General features: G+C 40.0%; 2 protein-coding genes across 3 annotated transcripts; both read left to right on the forward strand.

The window, feature by feature from the left end:
• The first annotated feature begins 10,378 nt into the window (after positions 1-10,378).
• Positions 10,379-16,376, forward strand: LOC118423888 (sulfotransferase 6B1-like). 2 transcript variants are annotated; one of them, XM_035832202.1, is made up of 7 exons: positions 10,379-10,555; positions 10,841-11,042; positions 11,655-11,872; positions 12,298-12,439; positions 14,159-14,253; positions 14,980-15,136; positions 15,747-16,376. In XM_035832202.1, the coding sequence occupies exons 2-7, from the start codon at positions 10,907-10,909 to the stop codon at positions 15,854-15,856; spliced, it is 858 nt and encodes a 285-aa protein (XP_035688095.1). In that variant the 5' UTR covers positions 10,379-10,555; positions 10,841-10,906; the 3' UTR covers positions 15,857-16,376. The 2 variants fall into 2 exon arrangements, with proteins under 2 accessions (XP_035688095.1, XP_035688094.1); XM_035832201.1 differs by having other exon boundaries at positions 10,888-11,042.
• Positions 16,377-16,770: 394 nt separating this feature from the next.
• LOC118423887 lies at positions 16,771-20,390 on the forward strand. The gene is made up of 4 exons (XM_035832200.1): positions 16,771-16,876; positions 17,652-17,850; positions 19,137-19,506; positions 19,967-20,390. Exons 2-4 carry the CDS (start codon positions 17,655-17,657, stop codon positions 20,283-20,285), a joined length of 885 nt encoding a protein of 294 aa, XP_035688093.1. The 5' UTR covers positions 16,771-16,876; positions 17,652-17,654; the 3' UTR covers positions 20,286-20,390.
• Positions 20,391-23,597: the final 3,207 nt, after the last annotated feature.

Raw genomic sequence — 23,597 nt, forward strand, 5'->3', positions numbered from 1 at the left:
TACTGTATAGGTTGACCCTGTTTTTGTGTGGTTGGGGCATCCTCCCAATATCTGCTTGGTTTTAAAAACAGATTATGGTTGGGTGTAGAACCATCATCTGGCCTGGGCCACCTTCAATGTATCAGGTTACTTAGTGGCACTGACAGTTTGCCAGATGACGGGAGTGTGCCAGATTATATATCTGTTGGTCAGGTATAATTGGAGTTTGCTTATTACTCTTTGTGGTGTTTCTAGAGCTGTATAGTACTGAGTTTTAAGTTCCGGTACAAGTTCCTTTACCCTGTTGGCAATCATGGTTGAACTTGAACTTAAACAGAAGAAGATGCAATTTTCTAATGTGGAGGAGAACTGTATAGAGTGTGGGCATAAGAGAAAGGTATGTGTATGATTTGTCCTGTGTTTCTTTTTGTTTCTTTGGTAATGCCATTTCCATACTGTATACAGGTAATTTGTTGTTTTGGGCAAGTCATATTCGCTTGGTTTTTGGGCCTGCTTAATCTATGGTACAGGCAGGGTTAAGTGGTGGAGGCTTAGCTTTGTTCTGTTTTAAATTCAGTATCGTTTGTTGCATTTTGTCGCGGCAAATATATGATGAAATTCCCCTTCTAAGCAACTGCTCATTGGTTTGTGGGGATGTTTGCTGGGTGTTTGCTTTGACTACAACAGCTTCTGAACTTTTCAAAGCTTCCATTGCCAGCAGCTTGCCATCTATAAATGGGATTGACAAGGACATTTTTCATAGTAAATTATGCTGTTAAATTTGGCTTAGATACTACAGGAGATTTAGGTTTGGGTTGGATGGATTGAATGAAAATATCATACCACCCTGGGGACTAACTGTTGCTGCTGCATGGGGGCTACCACTATTCATGTTGTCTAATGTCTATGGAACTACAGATAAAAGTATCATTGGTCAAATTATGCGAGTAACATTCCGATGTCAAGTGAATAACACCCCAGAAATAAATCTTTAATGAATATCATTGGAAGAACACAAACCAAGGAGACTTAGCAGCTGCATTAGGTCAGTACATTGAAATAGGAAGATATTAGTATATCATGTGACAGAGTAACTACATGTGCATGGGCCATCTGAGACAAAAAAAGGTAGCGTCTCAACAACTTCAAAGTACTGTGGTTGGTTACATACTTAAGAAATCCAAAATAAGTAATGTTCATCCCTGTCCAAACTTACAAATTCAGAAAATGGAATTTCAGAGTCAGACTTTTGCATGGTGCACAACCAACACAGTAAAAAGCTCATTTTTCCAACCACGTACCACAGACAAAAAGGCAAAAATACACAATAGGTCTACAGAAACCCAATACATTTCATGCAGGCCTGAGGTCTACGAACTCTTGTTGAATTATTGATTTAATGCTGTCACATTTACCCAATCTACTCCCAAAGTACAACCCTTCCAAGGTGACCTTTCATATGATACGTAGGGACCTTTACCCTTGATATATTTCCCACAATGCTGTGCACGCTCACTCAATGTTGTTACTACGACCCCTATATATCAGGGTCCATGAGTCATAAAAAAGCCTTTACTGTTTTAGCCCCAATGCTTGTTTACCAAAGCACTTCAGAAAGACGAAAAGGGTAACGGGACGGGTCCAGTTTCCTACAGGGATCCAAATGCCGACAGGGTTTAAAGATCATTGCGGAGAAATGCATAAATGTGTGCACATGAGAAGCGGAACGAGTTATAGACTAACCCTTGTTGTAAATAACTGCAATGTCGGGATATGTGTCGAAGTTAGCAAGTCCCACAGATAACGATTGAAAAACTTGCGCAAGTTTGGCACGTGCAAGTTGACGGGTGACTATGACCCTCGAAACTCTTAAATTAATCTTCGCAAAATACGACGTGCGAAAAAATACCACCACATATACGAATGATATTTATTAGACTTTCTAAAAAAATATCTGTGTTCTGTCTTGCCTTTTATTAATTTGGATAATCATAGGTTTCATTCAACCCCCCAAAACACACTGTAATGGCATTGTCGGCCCTCCGAAATTTATGTTGATGTATCTACCTTGAGTTGACGGTGCACATCTTAGCGCCAAGATGTTTACATATCATCATCATCGTCGTCTTTGTACATACATCTACTGTAGTACTTTCACAAACAGGGTAACGTTTGCACATGAGGGCCCTTATAGGTACCCAAATGCAATTTCAAGGCATGAATATTGGAAATATTCTGGATAGGACATTAACAATATTAAAGTTTTCTTCACCATAATAGCACATTTGTATCATTACTGTAAATGCAGTAATGTTCGCGGTGGTTTCATGTTCGCGTTGCCAATTCACCGAGCTCAACACTGCATATTTTTTTCCATGACGGTATGAGACTACCGCGAACTCAACACCACCACGAACACTCCCTTTTCCCACTACCGTGAATTTAAATCCCCGCGAACTTATATGCATTTACAGTATTTCGTACTTTGCGCTCTAGCTTTGAAAAAGAACACACAAACAAGCCGGAAATAGACCCCTTTATTTATTGTGCCCCACAATAAATCAACACAGGATCGAGCCAGTAAAGGTTTCCCGTCGGCAATTTTCGGTGATTTCAGAACGCATGAGGTCACCAAGCGCATTGAATTTGATTTGTGTTTTCGGAAATCGAAACATGATTCGATCAAGTGACGATACTGTATCGCCGGAAACGTTCGGGACTCATCGGTGATATTTGGCCGATGTTTTAAAATTAGAAATAATGTCTGCCCCGGCGCAATGAGTTCTCACCACCAAACGACGTCGAATCTTTGCTTAATGACGGTCGATATGCAATTGGAGATTGTTATTGAAAGTCACTGTGTGTAAAAATGATTTCAAAATTGAATTTAAAAAAAAATACGAGTTTCAAGGCCCTAATAAAAGTGCGATATAAAAGACAACAAAACAAACACTACATAGAATGAACAATAACGAGCGTATTATATTTCTTGCCAAGTACAATTCTTAGTTTTCACATCAGCCCGAGCGGGCCATGGATTGGAAATGTGAAGGTAGCATAAGACAATTCTTTAGGTACTTACAAGCAACACCGACTGCCACTTTGGTGACGGCTGCCCACTGCTAAGGCTTTCCTTTATCATTGCGCGTATGAAGCCGAATGCTGATGGTACAAAAAGTACCAGCCATAGAGCTACGAAGTCAGCGTCGCTCGTTGACACCAGCACACCGTAATTGTTCATAAAGAATGCCTCAGTCCTGTTCGAATTCGTTTCGTTTTTCATAGCTCGATCTTTCGCGAGGACAAAGGTGGAAAGATTACTGCAGACCATGCAAGCCAGTACGGCTAGCATGATCAGAGCAGCAAACGCCCACTTGAGAAGTCGTTCTTCACAAGAGTAAGCTTCATCGTTGAAGACCTGGCGACGTGGCGGCAGCCTGTTGCTCGCTCCCCGCCTGCCTGTCACATCTACATCGGCAGCGTTCGATGCCATGACGGTGTGATCTCAACTGTGTCTGATACGTTAGCTGAACTGTACTGCTTCATAACCTATGCAGACTGATCCATGAGATGAGTGGGGGTGGGGTGATAACAGTAATGAATTTTTCACTAGCTTTCGTGTACGAAGATAACCAAAACTGGTGAGAAGTTTCATCATACATGTTAAGAGGTTATTATTAAACGTCAATTCGCTATGGGGACGCAGTGGGGAAAAAAATCACAAAAATATCAAATAGAGAACAGACCGATTTTATTGATTTTGTTTTCGTGACAACTGTATTGGATCCGACTGCTAACAATAGCACAATAAATCTCTAAAGCGAACTTTGAAATAGGGCGTAGTCTTAACGAGTTCTACAGCAAACACACCCCGACCAATCGAATGGGGACATCCCTCGCGAATGTGCACACTCCTCTAGAAAATAGGACACTCCTCGACTTTCAAGGGGGCGCTCCTCTTGGAAAGGGGATGTTTCTCCCTCAATTAGGGGACGCTCCTCCGGAAATGGTATGGTCATCGGGCATAGGGGACGTCCCTCCAACACCCCCGCCGGCCCGTGGAATCGGCCGCTAACCCGACAAATCCCTTTCTAGTTCATCTAAATCACAACATCCAAAACTTTAACCCCGTCAGTGCTCTCGACAAACGTCATACCTCGCCAGGTAATGATAGTTTTTTATTAAAAATTGAGGCATGTTGGAAAAAAAGCCGCCCGCGCGGCAGAACATCACCAGTCTTCAGTGTTAAAATGGCGGCGTACCGCACGCCCGGCAAGCAAAACATCGAGTTTTAGCCTAAATATCCGCGTGCTTGTCGAGTTTTAAGAGCAAATGTCTGTAAGGATCAAACAATGGTGGCAAAGGTCAAAAAATCGATTTGGCTCATATTTTGCACAGTGATAGTACTTGGTCCACAACCCCTCAAAATAGCTATCTTTTAGATCAAAACTCCTTGTTGCCATGGTAACGGGCCAACAAAGTTTTCTGGCCATTTTCCCCAATTTCCGCATCTGAAAAACACGGAAATCGGCATACTTTACGGCATTGTCACTCCAACATCTTTTATTGTATCGTCAAAACAAAACAAGATCTGAATAGACCAACATTTTGGCTTTTTAGAAATTGTTGTGAAATTTCCAACGAGATAAAATTGAGGTCTTGGGCAGCATCAAAACAATACAATGTTTCAAGCTTCAAAATAACGTAATTTTTGGCCCATCTTTGTAAGGCCATAAGTGCCGAGCTGGTAATTTTTTTGACTTGAAATTTGTACCCTGTATAGATGATTGATATATCTATCAAATGCAATGTTGCAAAGTTTGGGGTCTTGTTTGGTTGTCACGTGGTCGTCCTCAAAAGTAGGCCAGTTTTTGCGTTTGACGAAAATTGTGAATTTTAGCCATGTTCAAAGTACTACATGTGACAAAATAAAACAGAATTCTAACTCAACTTCTTGTCAAAGAGAGATCTATGTATTGTCTATTTAATAAATGCTTGAAGAGTTTTAGATCGTGACGTTTAGTCACGTGGTTGTCCCTGGAAGTAGGCCAATTTTTTTGCGTTTGGCAAAATTTTTAATTTTAGCCATGTTCAAAGGGTTTTCTGTGACAAAGTGAATTTGAATTCTGATTCAACTTCTTTTCAAAGGGAAACCTAGGTATTGCCTATCTGATAAATGATTGCAGAGTTTTGAGTCATGAAATGCAGTCACGTGGTTGTCCCTGAAAGTAGGTCAATTTTTGCATTTGGCGAAAATTGTGAATTCTAGCCATTTTCAAAGTACTCTACATGATATAGCAAATTAGAATACTGATTCAACTTCTCGTCAAAGAAAGATCTATGTATCGCCTAACTAATAAATGCTTGAAGAGTTTCAAGTAGTGATTTTTAGTCACATAGTTGTCCCTGAAAGTAGGCCATATCTAGATCTATCAAATGAATTCTAGTGAGCGTCCGCATTACAGAACGTAGCTGAAACAATATTTCATATTATGTATTGCATATCACTACTTTAAAAGACACAGAGGCCTATCACTACTTTAAAAGACACAGAATACCTACAGCTACGTTTGACAAAACGTTTAATCATAATTCTATTCCACTTTGCTAAGTATTGTACTTCGGATGCAGCTAAAGTTTACAATTTTCATCTAAAGTGACCTACTTCCAGGGACAGCCACGTGATTCAATTTCACAATCTGAAACTCTACAAACATTTATCATATAGGCGTTGTCTACATTTACCTTTGATAAAAAGTTGAGTTAGACTTCTTTTTACACGTAGAGTACTTTGAACATGGCTAAAATTCACAATTTTCGCCATATGCAGAAAAAGTGACCTACTTTCAGGGACAACCACGGGACTACATTTTATGACTCAAAATTCTGAAATCATTTATTAGATAGGCAATACCTAGGTTTCCCTTTGACAAGAAGTTGAATCAGAATTCAATTTCACTTTGTCACAGAAAACCCTTTAAACATGGCTAAAATTAAAAATTTTGCCAAACGCAAAAAAAGTGGCCTACTTCCAGGGACAACCACGTGACTAAACGTCACGATCTAAAACTCTTCAAGTATTTATTAAATAGACAATACATAGATCTCTCTTTGACAAGAAGTTGAGTTAGAATTCTGTTTTATTTTGTCACATGTAGTACTTTGAACATGGCTAAAATTCACAATTTTCGTCAAACGCAAAAACTGGCCTACTTTTGAGGACGACCACGTGACAACCAAACAAGACCCCAAACTTTGCAACAATGCATTTGATAGATATATCAATCATCTATACAGGGTACAAATTTCAAGTCAAAAAAATTACCAGCTCGGCACTTATGGTGTTACAAAGTTGGGCCAAAAATTACGTTATTTTGAAGCTTGAAACATTGTATTGTTTTGATGCTGCCCTAGACCTCAATTTTATCTCGTTGGAAATTTCACAACAATTTCTAAAAAGCCAAAATGTTGGTCTATTCAGATCTTGTTTTGTTTTGACGATACAATAAAAGGTGTTGGAGTGACAATGCCGTAAAGTATGCCGATTTCCGTGTTTTTCAGATGCGGAAATTGGGGAAAATGGCCAGAAAACTTTGTTGGCCCGTTACCATGGCAACAAGGAGTTTTGATCTAAAAGAAAGCTATTTTGAGGGGTTGTGGACCAAGTACTATCACTGTGCAAAATATGAGCCAAATCGATTTTTTGACCTTTGCCACCATTGTTTGATCCTTACAGACATTTACTCTTAAGGCCTCTCTCCGCAACACACGTACATGGGAGAAGTTTCTAACACGATGTCAGACCAAGGACGTTATATCAGACGTAGTTATTCGGGATCTTTTGTACAACGCGGCTGCATGGCCCGATACCGTATCCGTGTGCTTGTCGAGACTGGCTTCCCTCCCCAGCACACGTACGGGCGCCGGGTCTCTGTCACGGTAAGCCGCAATACCGGGCGTTTCCAGTAAACCGCGGCCTTTTCACAAGCCATAACAGATAACTACACCTGACATCGTGTTAGAAACTTCTCCCATGTACGTGTGTTAGGGAGGGAGGCCTTAAAACTCGACAAGCACGCGGATATTCAAGCTAAAACTCGATGTTTTGCTTGCCGGGCGTGCGGTACGCCGCCATTTTAACACTGAAGACTGGTGATGTTCTGCCGCGCGGGCGGCTTTTTTTCCAACATGCCTCAATTTTTGATAACAAACTATCATTACCTGGCGAGGTATGACGTTTGTCGAGAGCACTGACGGGGTTAAAGTTTTGGATGTTGTGATTTAGATGAACTAGAAAGGGATTTGTCGGGTTAGCGGCCGATTCCACGGGCCGGCGGGGGTGTTGGAGGGACGTCCCCTATGCCCGATGACCATACCATTTCCGGAGGAGCGTCCCCTAATTGAGGGAGAAACATCCCCTTTCCAAGAGGAGCGCCCCCTTGAAAGTCGAGGAGTGTCCTATTTTCTAGAGGAGTGTGCACATTCGCGAGGGATGTCCCCATTCGATTGGTCGGGGTGAAACAGCATTTCCTCATAAACTTATAGACTGAACCTTTCACTGGGAGGGGGGTTTTGGATACAATTTTCAGATATTTTTAGTCAGAGCTGAAAGAAGGAAGATTTAAAAAGGTCTAAATTGGAAGACCACAAAACACGAAAGGACAATGCAAGATCGAAAAAGTTATCAAACGCACCCTTTTGTCACTTTGTCGAAGTTGGCTCTGACTACTGATAAACATTGCACTTAAGGGACTTTGAAACATCAAACAAAGGTTGCAACGCTAGTCACTTCTGAGAAGCCATGTCTATCTAACACCAACCATTCACGAGATTATTGTGTACACAGTAATCAAGCATAGATCTTGACATAATGTTTGATCAATGAAATGTAACGACGGGGTGGCACTAAGCATCCTTACTCGTAAAGTCACGTATTCATTCATTTGCTCGCTTGCTTGCTCACTCACACTATCACTGACTCACTCACTCACTGACACTCACTCACTGACACATACACACCTGCTCGCTTACTCACCCGCTCACTCCACTCAATCACAATCAAAATTGCACTCACTCACTCACTCACTCACTCACTCACTCACTCACTCACTCACTCACTCAATCACTCAATCACCCACTCACTCACTCACTCGCTCCCCCACCCACTCACCCACTCATTCATTCACTCACTTACTCACTCAATCACCCACTCACTCACTCACCCAATCACTCACTCACTCACTCACTCACTCACTCACTCACTCACTCATTCACTATAACCATTGACAGCTTTATCTTCACAGACGTGCATTTTGCGCAGTTACATGTTCAATCAACCTGCCCCAATCTCATTGAAGTTTGCTTAAGCTAGTTTATCGTTTAGTTTATTGTGATAACCTTTAATCTTTAACAAAGCCAATCTTTGGGGTCCAGAAATCAGGAAATCAGTGGCCCATCAGTGGATTAAACAAGAATTCGGAGAGAGAGGGTGGAAGCCACATATACAGATAGACACACCAGAAACACTATCAGCATTTTTCATAAAGGTAGTTACATGTCTGAATACTTGTAGTATGTCAGTATTCCTGCAGACGTCAAATCAAACCTAATGTGCAGAGAATATAAAAAGGAGGTTTAGAGTCCTCTAGCGACATTTTCTAAACTGCAGAAAACTCACTTATTGTGGTTTTGTTCCGGTGACGCTATTCTGTGTGTCTGACTGTCAACAACATTACTCAAGAAGCCTTTGATGGTTCCAGATGATATTTGGTAGGTGAGAAATAGGGTGGTCAAGTTCTATAATGGACCTCCTGGTGGCTTTCTAAGGTACTGCAGCGGAACTTCCGTTTTGATATCACAAGGGGATTTCTTACGCGGTCACAAAGGTCGTGCGATCGTTGTACGATTTTGATGCCAAAGGATTTTCAGGCAGGCCGTGACAGAACCAACCACCGACATGAATCCAAAACAGCATTTCGTGTACCGAGGCAGTTGGCTTTAATTTGCACGAGACATACATTTTTCCCTCCAAAATGCCCGAAGTTAGCGATTGTACGACGATTGTGACCGCGCCCAACGCATGTTCGACCGATGTGAGATCTAACCCTAGGCTATGGTAGATTATACCAAGGTAGCAAGACTTCTTCAAGCTGGTCCATTTCTTAATGTACTGCGTGACACTATGGCTGATTCTATACAGTTGAGTTCTGCAGACACCATGAACAGTTAAGGTATCTCAATTGGCTAAATTGGCATTTTGACCTTCCACTGTTTTCTTATTAATGAATTAAGAAAGAATGGAGCCATAACGATTGTTGATAGATGGGCATTAAAGAATTCTAAATCTGATTTTTTGGGGGCCAAATTGATGACGTCATCATTTTTATTGCCTCTGATATTATTTTTTCTATGACTAAATACAGCACTTTGGTACATACCACTGTAATGAAACTTCGTTTTTCGTTGCATAATGATGAAAGCTAAAAACTCACGGTTGCCCAAACTGATATCTACTAACGATCTGTAGTTATTAAGAATTAATTTTTTTTTACTTAGATGAAAACAAACATTTTCTAATTACTACAGATCGTTAGTAGATATCAGTATAAATTGTCACACTTGTACTCCCCACGTACAGGAATGGCGTCCACGTTCATGATGATTCCATGTTGTGTGTTGGACCAGATAATTAATCTATTTCGGTATGTCACAATCAGAACCTGAGTAACCGAATGTTATGTTGTAGGCCTTTTTTGATCGGCCAAAGGGCAGTAATGAACATTATATGAAAGCAGATTGGTAATGACATTTATATAACAAGTACAAAGGATAGGGCTGTCTGTACATCAAACAGAGCAAAATGCCTCTCATCCCACACTGCAGGCGACCGATATGTTTTACCTATTTAACCCGTATGAAATTGCGGTCTCTGAAAACGAAACCTATCCACCCCTCGCCTCCTTTGATTAAAAAAGACCTATGCTCAGCTATACTGATTACCTGGCAATACAGAGCAAAAATTAGGGAGACAACTAGTACTTCCGTCCTATACTGCGACCAGATTTGAAATTCGACCCGGAGACGAATACTCATTTTCAAATTTGTGCTATTTTTAAAGCCAAGCTACATGTGGGTCACGGCTTACAACTTGAACTTCAGGGGAGAAGCGGGGCCGGGACTGGTAGTCTCACGACTGTTTACCTCGGTATATGGCTACAAACTGTCCGATGACACCTCTAACATTACCGGAGCCGTTCGATACTTCATTTTTAACGTTCAACTTGACTTGGGACATTGCTAGCTTACCAGCCGACAGCCGGAAATAAGAGCCGTGTTAACTTTGCACATTGGTATGGCGAGAATGATATGACAGCTTCGCAATACGTAGTTCGTGTGGACCGGGCCAATTGGAAGAATATACGAAGACAATACTAAATTTCATGTTGGATTTAATAGGCTAAAATCACAGATTCGTGTCGTTTATAATTTTAGTTACTAGCCAGGTCCCACCAAATAAAGGGTTTAAGGAAAAAGCTGGTCTGGCCTGAGGGACAGGCTACCAGGCTAGGATCCAAAGGTGAGATTTCGTTAATTACAACTTGCTTTTCTCGAAGTTTTAACTGAGAAGTCCCATTTTCTTTTAATTGGTAGAGAGTAGACCTCTGTGGCTTTCTGCTGGAGTAAAACTATTGAGATAAAAATTTTGGTATTACTTTGATGAGGTCTTATTTCATTGCTTCTTGATAAGAACCCTAAGACCCAATCAAGTAGGCTGGGGGTCATAAAACTGAAATGCTAGACATAGGCATCATCAATTGTTTATATCATACTAAGTTTGTTTCCGTGCCTTTTCATTCTACAGTTGTGCATTCATTTCTCTACCTGCTGTCTTTGTTGATCACATTATAGAAGAGCTACGTATACGAAGATGGATCGCTCGCAACTGTTTGAGTACAAAGGAGTTATCTTTAACTCTCTGATGATAAACAAAGATTCGCTGGACATCATGCCTGATTATGTCATACGTGAAGATGATATCGTCATTGTGACTTATCCCAAATCAGGTAAGATATTTTTTATACACTGTATGGTCAAACAAACAAATTTGGGGGCAATTCGGCTCTTCACCCACTCGACCCAGTCCACTCTTGGTCAACTCGGCCCAACATCCTGGTAGAATCAGCCCGCTTTTTAAATTAACGGCATAACGTTATATGTGCTCATCTATGTCTGCTTAGGCCATAGGGGCATGTTCGGCCATGATGCATCCGCCATGACACATGAGTGCCCACATGAGTCAGGGGTAGGAGGAACCCCTTGTACCATTGGTCGGAAGTCCTCCTAGGAGACAGAAACTCCAAACAACAAACCTGCATCTGCTGGGGCCGTCTTACACATTGCATACAGTTGCCCCTGTAGGACTTAGTGCGCCAGTGGACGAGAAGGTGGAGAAGGAAGTGCACACCCCTTCTTCATCTTAAAAACCCAAGTGCAGGACAGGCAGACGGGTCGCCTTAAACTCACCCAGTCTGCCTACCATTGTCTTCCGAGACAGACGGATGCCAACATGTCTGCTCTGATTTATAGTAGGTCAATAATTAAAAAATAATAATATTGATGCACGTGCATGTCATATAATGTAATCAACATGACCTAAAGCGTTGTACAATCTTAAGGGACTCACTGGATCTGGGAAATCGTCAACAAACTAATGAAGGCTGCTGGGAAGACAGATGGTAACACGCAAGACATACCGTTGTGCATGGAATCAACGCTGCCGGGATTCAGCCAGCCAGGTCACGTGATCCTGAAGGACCAACCATCACCAAGGATCATCCACACGCATCTTCAACGGCATCTGGCCCCAAAAATGATCTCCAGTTCAAAGGGAAAGGTAAAAACAGCCAGAGCCTAACCGCTGCTTGGCGAGTAGGTATCCCCCTCCATAGATCCATTAGTGTGGCCTGGTAGCTTGGAATAAAGACATCCCATTTTTTCTGTAAATCCTTTGTTAGAAGTGATATATCATATTACCCCAAATAAAGTAATCTATAGATTACAATGTAAGGAATCTTTATGCTATGATAGAGTGGACGCTTACCGCTTACCGGTCCCTTGACCGGGGGTGGTCGCGGGGGCGCTTTGCTGCTGAGCAAACTGCCTCCCTCCATCACTCCCTGTCGTGCGCCAGTGCTTGGGTGCTGGCAAGCTGCAGTCCTGTCCATTCTTTAATAGTAGTGCCATATTTTAAAAGAAAGTGTAAGTTTGAATTGTCTTGAAACTACATTAATTTGCACATGTTTTTACATCTTAAAATAGGTTAAAGTCATAGTCGTGATGCGGAACCCAAAAGACACAGCACTGTCCCGGTATCATTACGTACCCAAGCTTCAAGCATTGTATGGCATACAAGCTGCCATTTCATGGGACAAACATGCACAAGATTTTCTGGATGGGAAAGGTACATAGAAGTAAACCAGATATTCTAGAAGTTTTAATTAATGCACTTTACTATGTGTGAAAATTGCAGCAAGCAATTCTCTACAACTTAAGTGTTGTTATAATTCAGCCATACCATAGGTATGGTGAAATATATTGTATTCGTAATGTTTCTTTCTCCTGTCAAATCTTCGGAACACGGTATCTCCGTTGTTCCTGAACCGATTGACTTGAAATTTTTTTCATATCTGCCTTTAAAATGATTTTATTGAGGTTTTTGTCAATTTTTATGTATATTTTGGGCTCCTGTACCCTGGTATTACAGCCGAATGACATGAAATTTGGTACAAAGGTGCCCTGATCATATGCCCACCCAGATTTAATAACACTTTTGGCATATGGTACAACAAAATGCTTAATTTTGCAATTTTTGGCCATTTTTTGACAAAAAAAGCACATTTTGCCTCCTGTACCCTCGTTTTATAACCGAATGACCTGAAATTTGGTATAAGAGTGCCCTTCAATTATGTGCACATGAAATCAATAACAGTTTTTCTATACAGTACAACATAATGCTCAATATTGCGATTTTATGGCCATTTTTTGACAAAAATTGGACATTTTTGGCTCCTGTTCCCTCGTTTTACAACCAAATGACCCGAAATTTGGTAAAGGGGTGCTCTAGATATTTATTCAAATGACCCATTTATAATTTTTGGCATGGAACACTTTAAAATGATATATTTGGGAAATTTTTGGGTCATTTTCCAATGGCCTAAGGGGTCAACGACCTCAAGGCCTATTGTTGCATGAGGGAGATGGCTGAAATATGCTGTATTTGCTCTCAAGCAAATGTCGGCCTTTCTAGTTAGTATTTAGGATTATTTGGTGTAAGGCTAGCGCTGTGCAATCAATCGTTGTTAATGCCGTGCAATATCGAGTTTTGCAGGGGTGATGGGGGGGGGGGGGGGCAATTTAGTGCAAAAGTCCGTGTTCATTGAATTATGGTATGACCAACTAAGGCCACAGCAAGTAAATTTCATGGTTGACATCCTCTGCAGACTGCAAAAATAGTGCGATAGGGCGAAAAAAACAAGATGGGTGAAAAAAAAAGATGCATATGGCTACATTTACAAAAATAGGCACCATTAAGTTGTGATGAATGTTGTAACAAGAATTAGAGGGACAAGGCATGGTATCGGAGCCAACAAGGCATTCATTCCTGTATTCAAGACATGAATTGGTGTGGTAGAAGTGACACTAGTGTGGTAGACTGGCATCACCAACAAAGTTGGTAACCACACTCATGGCTTCCATATTGGTGTCACTTTTACAACTATCCAATAAGTTTCATTTCTACAACTACAGTCCTGGGTACCTCGCAAGTGTCACTTCTACAATCATTAGGCTACAACACAACAAATTTGCTCATTTTGGTATTTTATCGTCATGTTGACCATCCATGCAGAAGAAAAAAAATTCTGTTTTTTTTCTGAAATCAGGCGAAAATTAATGCGCGCGCTGATGTCATCCATAAAATTTACTTGCTGTGGCCTAAGGTAATTCGAAAATGTTGTATTTTTGTGTCATAAACACTTTACTGTTCATTCATGTTTGCCGATCAAAGAAGACTACATGTTACTTAGGTGCAGGTTGTACAGGTGCAGGTACAGGCCTTGAGACATATACTTAGGTCTCTGTACAGGTAAGCAGTTTTGTGACATAATTCTTTTATCTCCAGTTGTTTTTGGTGACTTCTATGACCATGTCCTCGGTTGGTGGAAGATGCAGGAAGACCCCCATTTCCTGTTTCTGAAATATGAAGACATGAGTAAGGTTGGTGTCCTTGTTACAGATAAAGCATGGCTCAAAATACTGGGTGCATAATTATTTACCAAAATTTTAGAGCTGTGCACCTAATGTTTTTACTATGGGTGCACCAGTTCACGTACTAGATGTTTTATTTTTGCACACTATACAAAATATTCTTGAAATAAGTATCAGAAAAGAGAAGACAGTAAATCCTTTGTTTTACACTCAATTTGATGTGTACACATTAGCAATTTTGAAGAATTATATTGTGCATGCAATTTTGTTTTCTGTGCAATTAAGATTTTAGGTTAAGTGCACCTATTCTCAAAAATAAATTTCGAGCCCTGATTAGGCTAACATTTCCAAACCGGACTCCGAAAAATAAAAAATGTTTACATAGAATTTACACAAATGATGTACACAACTATTTTCTTAACATCTTGTGTGGTTTGGTTTCCTTTATGTCATACTTTTCCGAAATCTACCCAGCCAGGCTCCGGTTTGGAAATGTGATGTATCTGTCTGTATCTGTATCTATATCTATATAACCGGCAAAACTGCCCTTCGGTTCGCATTGTGTGTGCATATATACATCGGTGACATAGGCCTTAGAACCACCCTGTTGCAAAAACATAACGGGAAGCGTAAAAAAAAATGAATTGCGTGTGTGTCTCAGCCAGTGGAGTTTAAAGTGGGGGGGGGGGGGACAAAGTAAAGTAGGTATTACTAAGTTTTATCCAATACTTGTAGGACTTGCTCAAAGCCGTCACAAAGACAAAGGAGTTCTTGGGCATCAGTTTGGATGACGTCACCACCGCAAGTATCGCTGAATCCTGTACCTTCGCCAGTCTGACAACTGCTTGGGCTGATTCGCAGAACAAGATACAACGTATCATTGGCAGGAAAGGTAAGACTTGTCTGCCCTTGCAAAATTGGTGTGTAATGCTGGGTTGGTGCTGCATTGATGCTGGACTGATATAATCATTATGACATTTTATAACTAATGCTACCACAGTCTGACACCAATGCGGCACTATTCTATTCATTCAAGACTTTCCTAGGTTGACAGGTTATAATAACTTTGAAGTTACCGTGGCAGTTTGCACCGATGCTGCTATCCTACATCATCATCAAACCCTTTAGCATTACGGCTGCATTACACACCATTTTTGAAAGGGCAGTGTCCATTTTTCTCTAAACGCTTCCCTGCAAAATATTCTGGCACCCATCCACCTTTATTTTAAACATGTCATTTAATTTGATCGATTTAATTCATTAGTATTGAATTATATTCATTAACAGTACAATACACATGGTTCTCAGGCAGTTTTTTGCTAGAATTGCGCCCACACATAAAGTTGACCATGTTTTTCTCCTTTCAATAAATTGGGCAAGTGGCATGCTATCAAATGAAATAATGGTTTTTGTTTTATATTGATATATAGTTTGATACTCTATAATCGTGTCTTATAATTGGAGTCATGTTCCTTGTGTAAAACCTTTTTTTCTTACTGTAGGTGTCATTGGTGACTGGAAGAATCAGTTTACAGAGTCCCAAAGCAAGGCTTATGATGCAAAGTACAGGGAGAGGCTAGAGGGTACCGGTCTCCAGTTTGACTTTGAGTAAACAGCAATGAAATCTTTTGCTGTGGATCTATTAGGTCTATACAATGGCATATGTTAGGTGCATAAAAATGCTAGTCATTTTGCTAAAGGCAAATGTAGCAAAGGATTTGCCTTTATCTTTCGGTTGTTGAAACATATAATCTAGGCATAATACACCAGCTTCTGGATCTGTACAGCCGGTATAACCACCATTCGGCACAACACTACAGGTTTGCAAGTACGCAGCTTGGCGACAGCTGGTTATGTTTAAATACAAAGAGCCCTAATGTACGCTAAACAATAACAAGACTCAGAGTTGACCGTCGCAAATTAAATGTAAAAGTTCAAAGAAAAACTCCAGAAAAAAATCAACCAGAGGATTTGTCAATTTTGTCCAAAGCTAATTGAAGAGGACTATCACTTTTTATTCGATGTCCCAAATATCCTGATATACGTAATTTACTATACACAAGCCTATCATCTTCTATACAGTCATATAGAGAACAAGTGAGGTAGCAGCCTGACCGCGGGTCGGGTGGGAGGGCTGGGACCGAGGGTGATACGGAATATGCCGTGTTGTATGTATGTCATACCCAGGTCGGAAAACAAATTTTTTTTCCAAATGATTCATATCTGTTAGTAGCATATCTCATCGTCAATAAACCTTTGCACAATGCGTTATTCTGAATCACCTATGAGAAATAAATTACATGTATTTGTACCGTCTTCATTCGATTATTTCTTACTTTTTGACACAACAATGGTGTGGCGAAATGGTAGGATATGTTTTGGTCCAGACCATAGAGGTCCTAGCTTCGAATCTCCCGCCCCGTTGACGGCGAATGGGCAGTGTGCATTTGACGTCACTGTATACGGGGAACACCCTTGGTCACAGTCTTGTGACTCAACCTAAGATCAGAGGCCCGACTATGACAGCCGGCTAACCAACGGACTCACTACCGGGCGACAACCTTCACCGTGTATCTGCTTAGACACCTCAGTGACAAGCCAGTCTTCGAGATTTGTGAAAGTAAAAGAAAAGGTAAAAGCAACGCACTTGTCTGTACGCTTCTGTTGCGCACGCTTATGTGCTACTTATGTACAAATGTATTTACGTACCTCCTTGCTACTTGGTTTTCCTATGCAAAAACAATTACGAAGTTGAAAGTGAAACCAGTGAAGTCGTGTTTGTTCCTCTACCGAATTCCCCAGCTTGAAAACTTAATAATGAAGGAGGTGGCTCAAACTACTACAATGTTTATGTTTCAATCCATACCACTGTTACAAACGCGAACTGTAAACCCTAGATGCACGACATTTCATGCCGTACACGTTTTCGTCCGAGGGCTTGAGACATCACTTTATTGTATGTATTACCTATATGTAATTTTATATTGGTCAAGACTGAAAAACTATCAGTAAATTTAAAACATTCAGTTGAGTCGGGAAAGAGCAAGGCCAAACAAGCCGTATTTGCACAATGAGTTAACAGCGGGAAGTACCTTGGTACCACGTATCTATTTATAGACTTGAAAACAATGGCGCACATGCGTATAGTTCAAAGTGCGGAAGTCCGGTATGATGTAACGGCTTGACGCAGTTACCGGCATGAGGTGTGTTTAATTTTCAAGCAGATGTTTGGGGGGAGGGCTGAGCTGTTTTATTTCGATACACGAAGTACGTGTACACTGTTTCAACGGTAGACCAGAAAAATCCACAACTTGAGCAGATAGATTCGGTTGCGATGTTTGTCTCTTTGAAAAATGGTCAAGGTAACCATGCTCTAGAATATATATTTTTCTTTTACTCACGTATAGACTATGGCACAACAACAGAGAAATGAGACATTCATGCCGCCTGCTGTTCCCCGGCCCGGTAGCGCCCCCTTGCGGAGGCCCCCGTCTTACCAGGGAATACATCAGCCGTGGATGGCGGAGATACCCGGCCAGGTGCGCCCTCTATCGGCGGGGGCAAACGCTGACGAACGCTCTTGGTCGTGGTCACCAAGTCTTTTAGGTACGTTGGTTACTTCAAACAAAAAGGTTTACGAACAAGAGTTAAATATAAATATAACAACCTCATACCTCCATTGAATATTTAGAGCTTTTGTAAGTTTTATGCAAATGACTTGCACATTTACATGATTTATGCATGGTGATGTTCAACATTAACTAACGTACACATGTCACGAGTAGGAAATTCCCATCATTAATCATTACGCGGTTGTACCATTTCGCATATATTATGCAAATAAGTTCCTCATTAGCATATTTGGTATCTGCTTATGTTCCATCTATCAAAATTTACATGTTACATCTATTGAAGTCCAGATATTGAAAACAATGGAATCATGCAAATTCCACATTAATTATGCAAATTAAGTCCTTATTTGCATAACATGTATATTATTACGAACATCTTTGCCTAAGGTACCGGCATGCCTAAAGTGATGTCAACCCGTCATTCCTTTCTACAGTTATCCTCTTTAGTATGTTTTGAAAAAAATGTCCCTGCAGTTCCAAAAATTAATGTTAGGGGGCTCAAACTTGCCCCACATTGGCATGACGCTTTAGGCTATCTACCACTAAAATGTCAAGACCATATCATGCCCGGGACAGGAGATACATTGATAGAACTAATTATGGAAATGTACTCATATTTTGCATAATTAGTATGTTATTTTGTACGACATTGTCTAAGGTACCCCCATACCAAAAATCATGAAAATTCGTTGTTCCCTTCTTGAGTTATCTGCTTCAGAATTTTTTTTCCAAAAATGCCCCTGCTGTCCTATAACTAGTCGTTAGGGGGCCAAAACTCCTGTCACTTATTTCTGAGCGCAAGAGCTATCCAATACTCAAATTCGTGACCATAGTTTGTTTAGAGAACGAATTAGCAAAACCGGAAGTTGCGCTGCAGTACCAAGGAAAGCCGCTAGGGGGCCCACATCTAATCATTTCCACCTTTCATCACACCCCACTGACATACCAAGTATGACAAAAATCCATCCAGCCGTTCTTGAGTTATCTTGTTAACAGACAGACAAACGCTAGTGAAAATATAACCAACATGACATTTCATGGAGGTAAATATAATATGTTTCATTCGGTATTACCGACAGAGGAGCCTGCCCTACCGCGGGTCGTATCGCTCGACGGCTTAAGGTTATGTTGTTAAAAGCGAATCCAGCACTGCATAAAGCAATTGATAGAACACATTTCAGGCTGTGTCCCTGCAGTTCCAGAGAAATCTGACAAGGGGGCCCAAATCATTTTTTTTTTAAATTTCCTTTCAATTAACAGGATCATCTGGATACAGTTCGGCAGCATCCCTGTCTGGCGAGTCTTCAAGTCCAAAGGGTGCTTCCGGTGACACCCGTGCTAAAGCGACACCTGCCGGTTACAATTCTACCTACAAGATCCGTGACTGCCCACAAATCGACCAATACAAGCGTCTCTTGGAGAAAATAGCAGACCGGCTGAACACCGACGAGGTTGACAGAATGAAGCGGCAGTGCAGCGTCCCGGCAGGCACGTCTGAGAGGATGAGGAACAACCGTGACTTCATGCAATGGCTGATCAACACGGACAAGATCAATCAAGACAACCTGAGTAACCTGGGTATTCTCCTCTACTATGTGAATAGGCCTGATTTGGTGGAGAAAATCCGCAGGTAAGTTGTAAACGCCAGTAGCAAACTTGTGAGCAGAAAAAAAAAATCAGTACAGTACAAAAAATAGCCTGAGTACCATCCTCCAATAATATACTTTTTAGCAAGCGAAAGTATTGAGCCAGCGGTCACTACGGATGATGGTAAAAAACTGATTTATCAAAAAGAATTAGAAATAAAAAATGTTTCCGGGGAATTTTTTTGGTACAAATTTCGAAATATTTTCAAAGAATTTGAAATGCTTTTTCAACAGCCTCCACTCACAAGGCGTGGCCAAAAACTACAAATTGTACTTACGGAATTTTACATCTAGTATCTTCTTAGTTTTGTTAAGGTAGAAAGAGTCGAAACTTAAGGTGTAAGTGTGTAAGTGATACAGCTTTAAGATTTCAAAATTACATTTTCCTTATTGATGAAGGTGAAAACGTCTTAACGAATATTTCTTTTGTTTCTGTGGAACTAGCTATGAAGAGGACCACGGCGTCCCCATTGACCGCAGGACCCCCACCATCCTGCAAAGTTCCTCGTCAGACCCAGAGGAACTGACAGACTGCCAGACATATGCCAACGACATGGCAGAGAGGCTGGATCAACTCCGAGAAAGGTACGTTGATGTTAATACCTTTCACATTTTCTCTGTTCCACCTTATAGAAGTAGACTCAGTATAATGACAAGCAAAAAAACTATTCCGTTTACCTATAGGTCAATGCGCGCCGCCATGTTGATCTATGACGTCATGTGTCAGCCATCTTGGAATCATCCACTCACCCATCTCATCTGATCGTAGAGAAAGAATTGGTCCAACCAATTTAACACATCATGACATCATTACTCTATCAATCATCATTTAATCAATCATGGATTTGCCAACTGTCAAACTATCTGTCCTCACATTATTCTATGTCATTGTTCTCATTATTCATATTTCTAAAAAATGACCAGTTGAACCTCAAAATCATATAGCAAAACCATTTATTGGATTATTTCATACAGGATTGAGCGACGAAGACAGGAGGGGCCAAAGGAGAAACAACGCGCGGCTATTATCATCGTCACAGTTGGTCTCGCGCTCTTGGTCCTGGTCTGGCCACTGTTTTGGCTTGACGACCTGCCAGGCTTCCGTGGAAAGGTGATCAACATGGTTGCCATGAGCCACGCTACGGTCGACTTCATCAACAAGTTTGGCCCATCAATCACCGTCCTAGGAGAGACCATCTTTGGTCTCGCACTGATGTTCACCGTCTGCTGGCTCCGCCAGGAGGCGACGTCCCGACAGCTCCGGGAAGACTTCCTGTCCGACCTCGAACTCTTGATGCAGCCCGCAAAGAGGAGGGTGAAGAAAAGAGTGGCCCAAGTGTGAAATTCTCCGTTGATTGATACCGTTGTCAACGGTCATTTCAGTCAACGATTGGCTTGTCATTGAAGATGAACAGAGTACTGTAAAATTGACATAATGTACACAATATCGTGTGATGTGTGGCCGGTAAGAAAAATGAACATTTTTAGACACATATTAAGCAAATCAGTCCACCATTTCCATACTAGTACGTCATTGAGGAGCCAATCTGAGGACCACTTGTGAAACTATTATAATTGTGAAATATATGATTTCCAGTTTAGTTATACCGTCGCCAACAATAATTTTCTAGATAATCGTGCTAAGCACATCCTGATATTGTTTAATTGAATGATTATTTTTATAGTCTAATTCACATTTAAGTATTTGATTCATGTACTTTGGTCCCATAGAAAATTTTTATCATTCACGCAAATTGGGTCATCACATTTAATGATGTCCTATAAGGATTTCTATTTTTCTTATAGATAGTTGCATGGTAAAATTACGATACTTGTGTATATTGATACAGGTTCTAGTTGCAGTCATGATACAAAGTAATTCTAAAAGTGTCAGGATGCTGGCTTCAATATGATATTTCAATTCCACACAGTGATTACAGGAGAGACACGAGTGCACATGAAGAACCTCTTTATTGGCTTTGATATTTGCTACACAAAATTCAATCAGAGTCCATTCATTATCGTAGTTCAATGACAGAAACGACAGAAGTACAATGTTGGAAATCTATAGATTAAAACATTACACAAGCTATAAAAATCTTATTTTTCTTGTTCTTTATCTTATGGAGAGAAAGAGCTTTTATGGTATAAAGGAATTTAAAAAGAAATTCTGCAAAACCTTATTCATATTATGTTTTGCACAGAGAGTTTCATTCTTGTCTTATTTTTAAATGAAAACTTATTTTTTTTGCATAATGCTCACTGACAAGAATATTCTAAAAAAAAAAGTAAAAATTTAATCTTCATTCTTTACAGAATATTCTCTTTTTGTACGGTCAATTGAAGTTTTTTGCAGAATCTACTCTATTTTTCCTACCATGCATCAGTTTTTTCCTCAAAATTTGATTACACAAGAACAACCTTTTCAGATCTTCTTGTTATCTTTATGTAGAAAGTCTGGGAAATGTGGTTCTTGCTTTCATTAATTACAGTTACAAAAATGTAATAATTTGTTTCATCAGTTTTTGACCAAATACTTGACCAATGAAATCAAGTGTTTCTAAAACTTTAAAAGTTATAACTGGCATAAAATTCTTAAATTCCTAAGATTTACTTATAGAGAAAGTTTACAAAAGATTCTTGTTTTCTTGGTGATGTTTATGAAGTCACAAAGAGACGTGTCTTTGTTACTTGACTAAAATAAGAATAATAAGACAATAATAAGAATAACAAGAAAAAGAGGGGATTCTTAAACAAGCTATGGCTAGCAAAACCGTCTTGAATTTTCTTGAGTTCCTCATCAAGAAAGTTTATATAAAGAAAAATACTAAATAAATTATATCTTCTCTTGTGTGATGTGCGTTAGATCTTACTAAAAAGGCACAAATGTGGCTGGTTTCATGGAAACTCATCATAGCACCCTGTATAAAACGCAGCTAGTTGTTTTGTTTTTTCAAGTTACAAAATGGTATCCAAGCTAGTGCCAAGCTGGAAGTATATGCAAATGCGTCAGCCATGTTGAGAATTTCCAAAGAACTACCTTTGAGAACTAAGAATACTATTTTAAAGTAGGGAAAATTATAGAAATGTTGAATTGTAAAGGGAAGGCCGTGGGAGATATGGGGAATATACAACCATTCTTTCCTAGCCCTTGTTTGTTGTGTTAGGCTCAGAAACCCAAAGAGGACGCCGCCATCTCAAATTTGAAAAATCATTCAACAAGAACAATGCATCAATTAAAATCTAAATGACGACCACAACGTCAAAGCACTAATGGTTTCAAAATTCGTTATTCATGCGTAGTATCAGGAAAAGGAATGTTGATAAGCAAGCAAAACCAGCAAATTGGTGGATACTTGCAATTTTGGCAAAGAATGGGTAATTGACAAAACATAACTTTGATTTCTTTGTATTCTTGATACAAAACATCAATCTAAGTTTCAAAAAATGTTTCTACGAACTAGGTCTAAGAATCTTAGTCTTGATGCCGAAACGGTCTTCATATTGAAAAAAATCAAGTGCCTTTTAATTTGAGTACTAGAATATCATCACAGGTTTGAGAAATTCAGTCTTGAGGACACAATGGTATTCCTAGTACAATAAACTCTAAATCATTGTACAAGAACATCATTTTCATACAAGAAATGCAGTCTTGAGGATAGAAATATATTTATGGCAAAATAACCTTAATCTTGGTGCAAGAAAGTCATTTTAGGTGTCAAAAAATCAATCTTGGTAACAGAAAGATATTCGTGGTACAATAACCTCACTCCTATTTGAAGAAACTCATTCCAGGTTTCAAAAATTCAATCTTAATAACAGAAATGTTTTCTTGGTACAGGAATCTCAATCTAGGTAGAAGAAACACACTCTAGATATTAGAAATTTAGTGTTGGGGGTTGAAAGATATTCATGGTACAAGAACCCCAATCTTAGTACAAGAATCTCATTGTGGTGGTAATGAATTTACTCTTGAGGACATAAATATTTTCCTGGTACTAAACCACAATCTAAGTACAATAATCTCATTCTAGGTGTAAGAAAATTAGTATTGGGAACATAAAGGTATTCATGA

This window comes from Branchiostoma floridae, chromosome 10 (assembly GCF_000003815.2).
Source record: "Branchiostoma floridae strain S238N-H82 chromosome 10, Bfl_VNyyK, whole genome shotgun sequence".
Lineage (NCBI taxonomy): Eukaryota > Metazoa > Chordata > Leptocardii > Amphioxiformes > Branchiostomatidae > Branchiostoma > Branchiostoma floridae.

Bases quoted from the DNA above. Each gene is read 5' to 3' on its own strand.
- LOC118423888 (XM_035832202.1), top strand. From the start codon at position 10,907: ATGGATCGCTCGCAACTGTTTGAGTACAAAGGAGTTATCTTTAACTCT. The intron at 12,440-14,158 runs GTACATAGAAGT...TTTTATCTCCAG, and splicing joins AGATTTTCTGGATGGGAAAG to TTGTTTTTGGTGACTTCTAT. The intron at 15,137-15,746 runs GTAAGACTTGTC...TTCTTACTGTAG, and splicing joins ACGTATCATTGGCAGGAAAG to GTGTCATTGGTGACTGGAAG.
- LOC118423887 (XM_035832200.1), top strand. From the start codon at position 17,655: ATGGCACAACAACAGAGAAATGAGACATTCATGCCGCCTGCTGTTCCC. The intron at 17,851-19,136 runs GTACGTTGGTTA...TTCAATTAACAG, and splicing joins GTGGTCACCAAGTCTTTTAG to GATCATCTGGATACAGTTCG. The intron at 19,507-19,966 runs GTAAGTTGTAAA...CTGTGGAACTAG, and splicing joins TTGGTGGAGAAAATCCGCAG to CTATGAAGAGGACCACGGCG.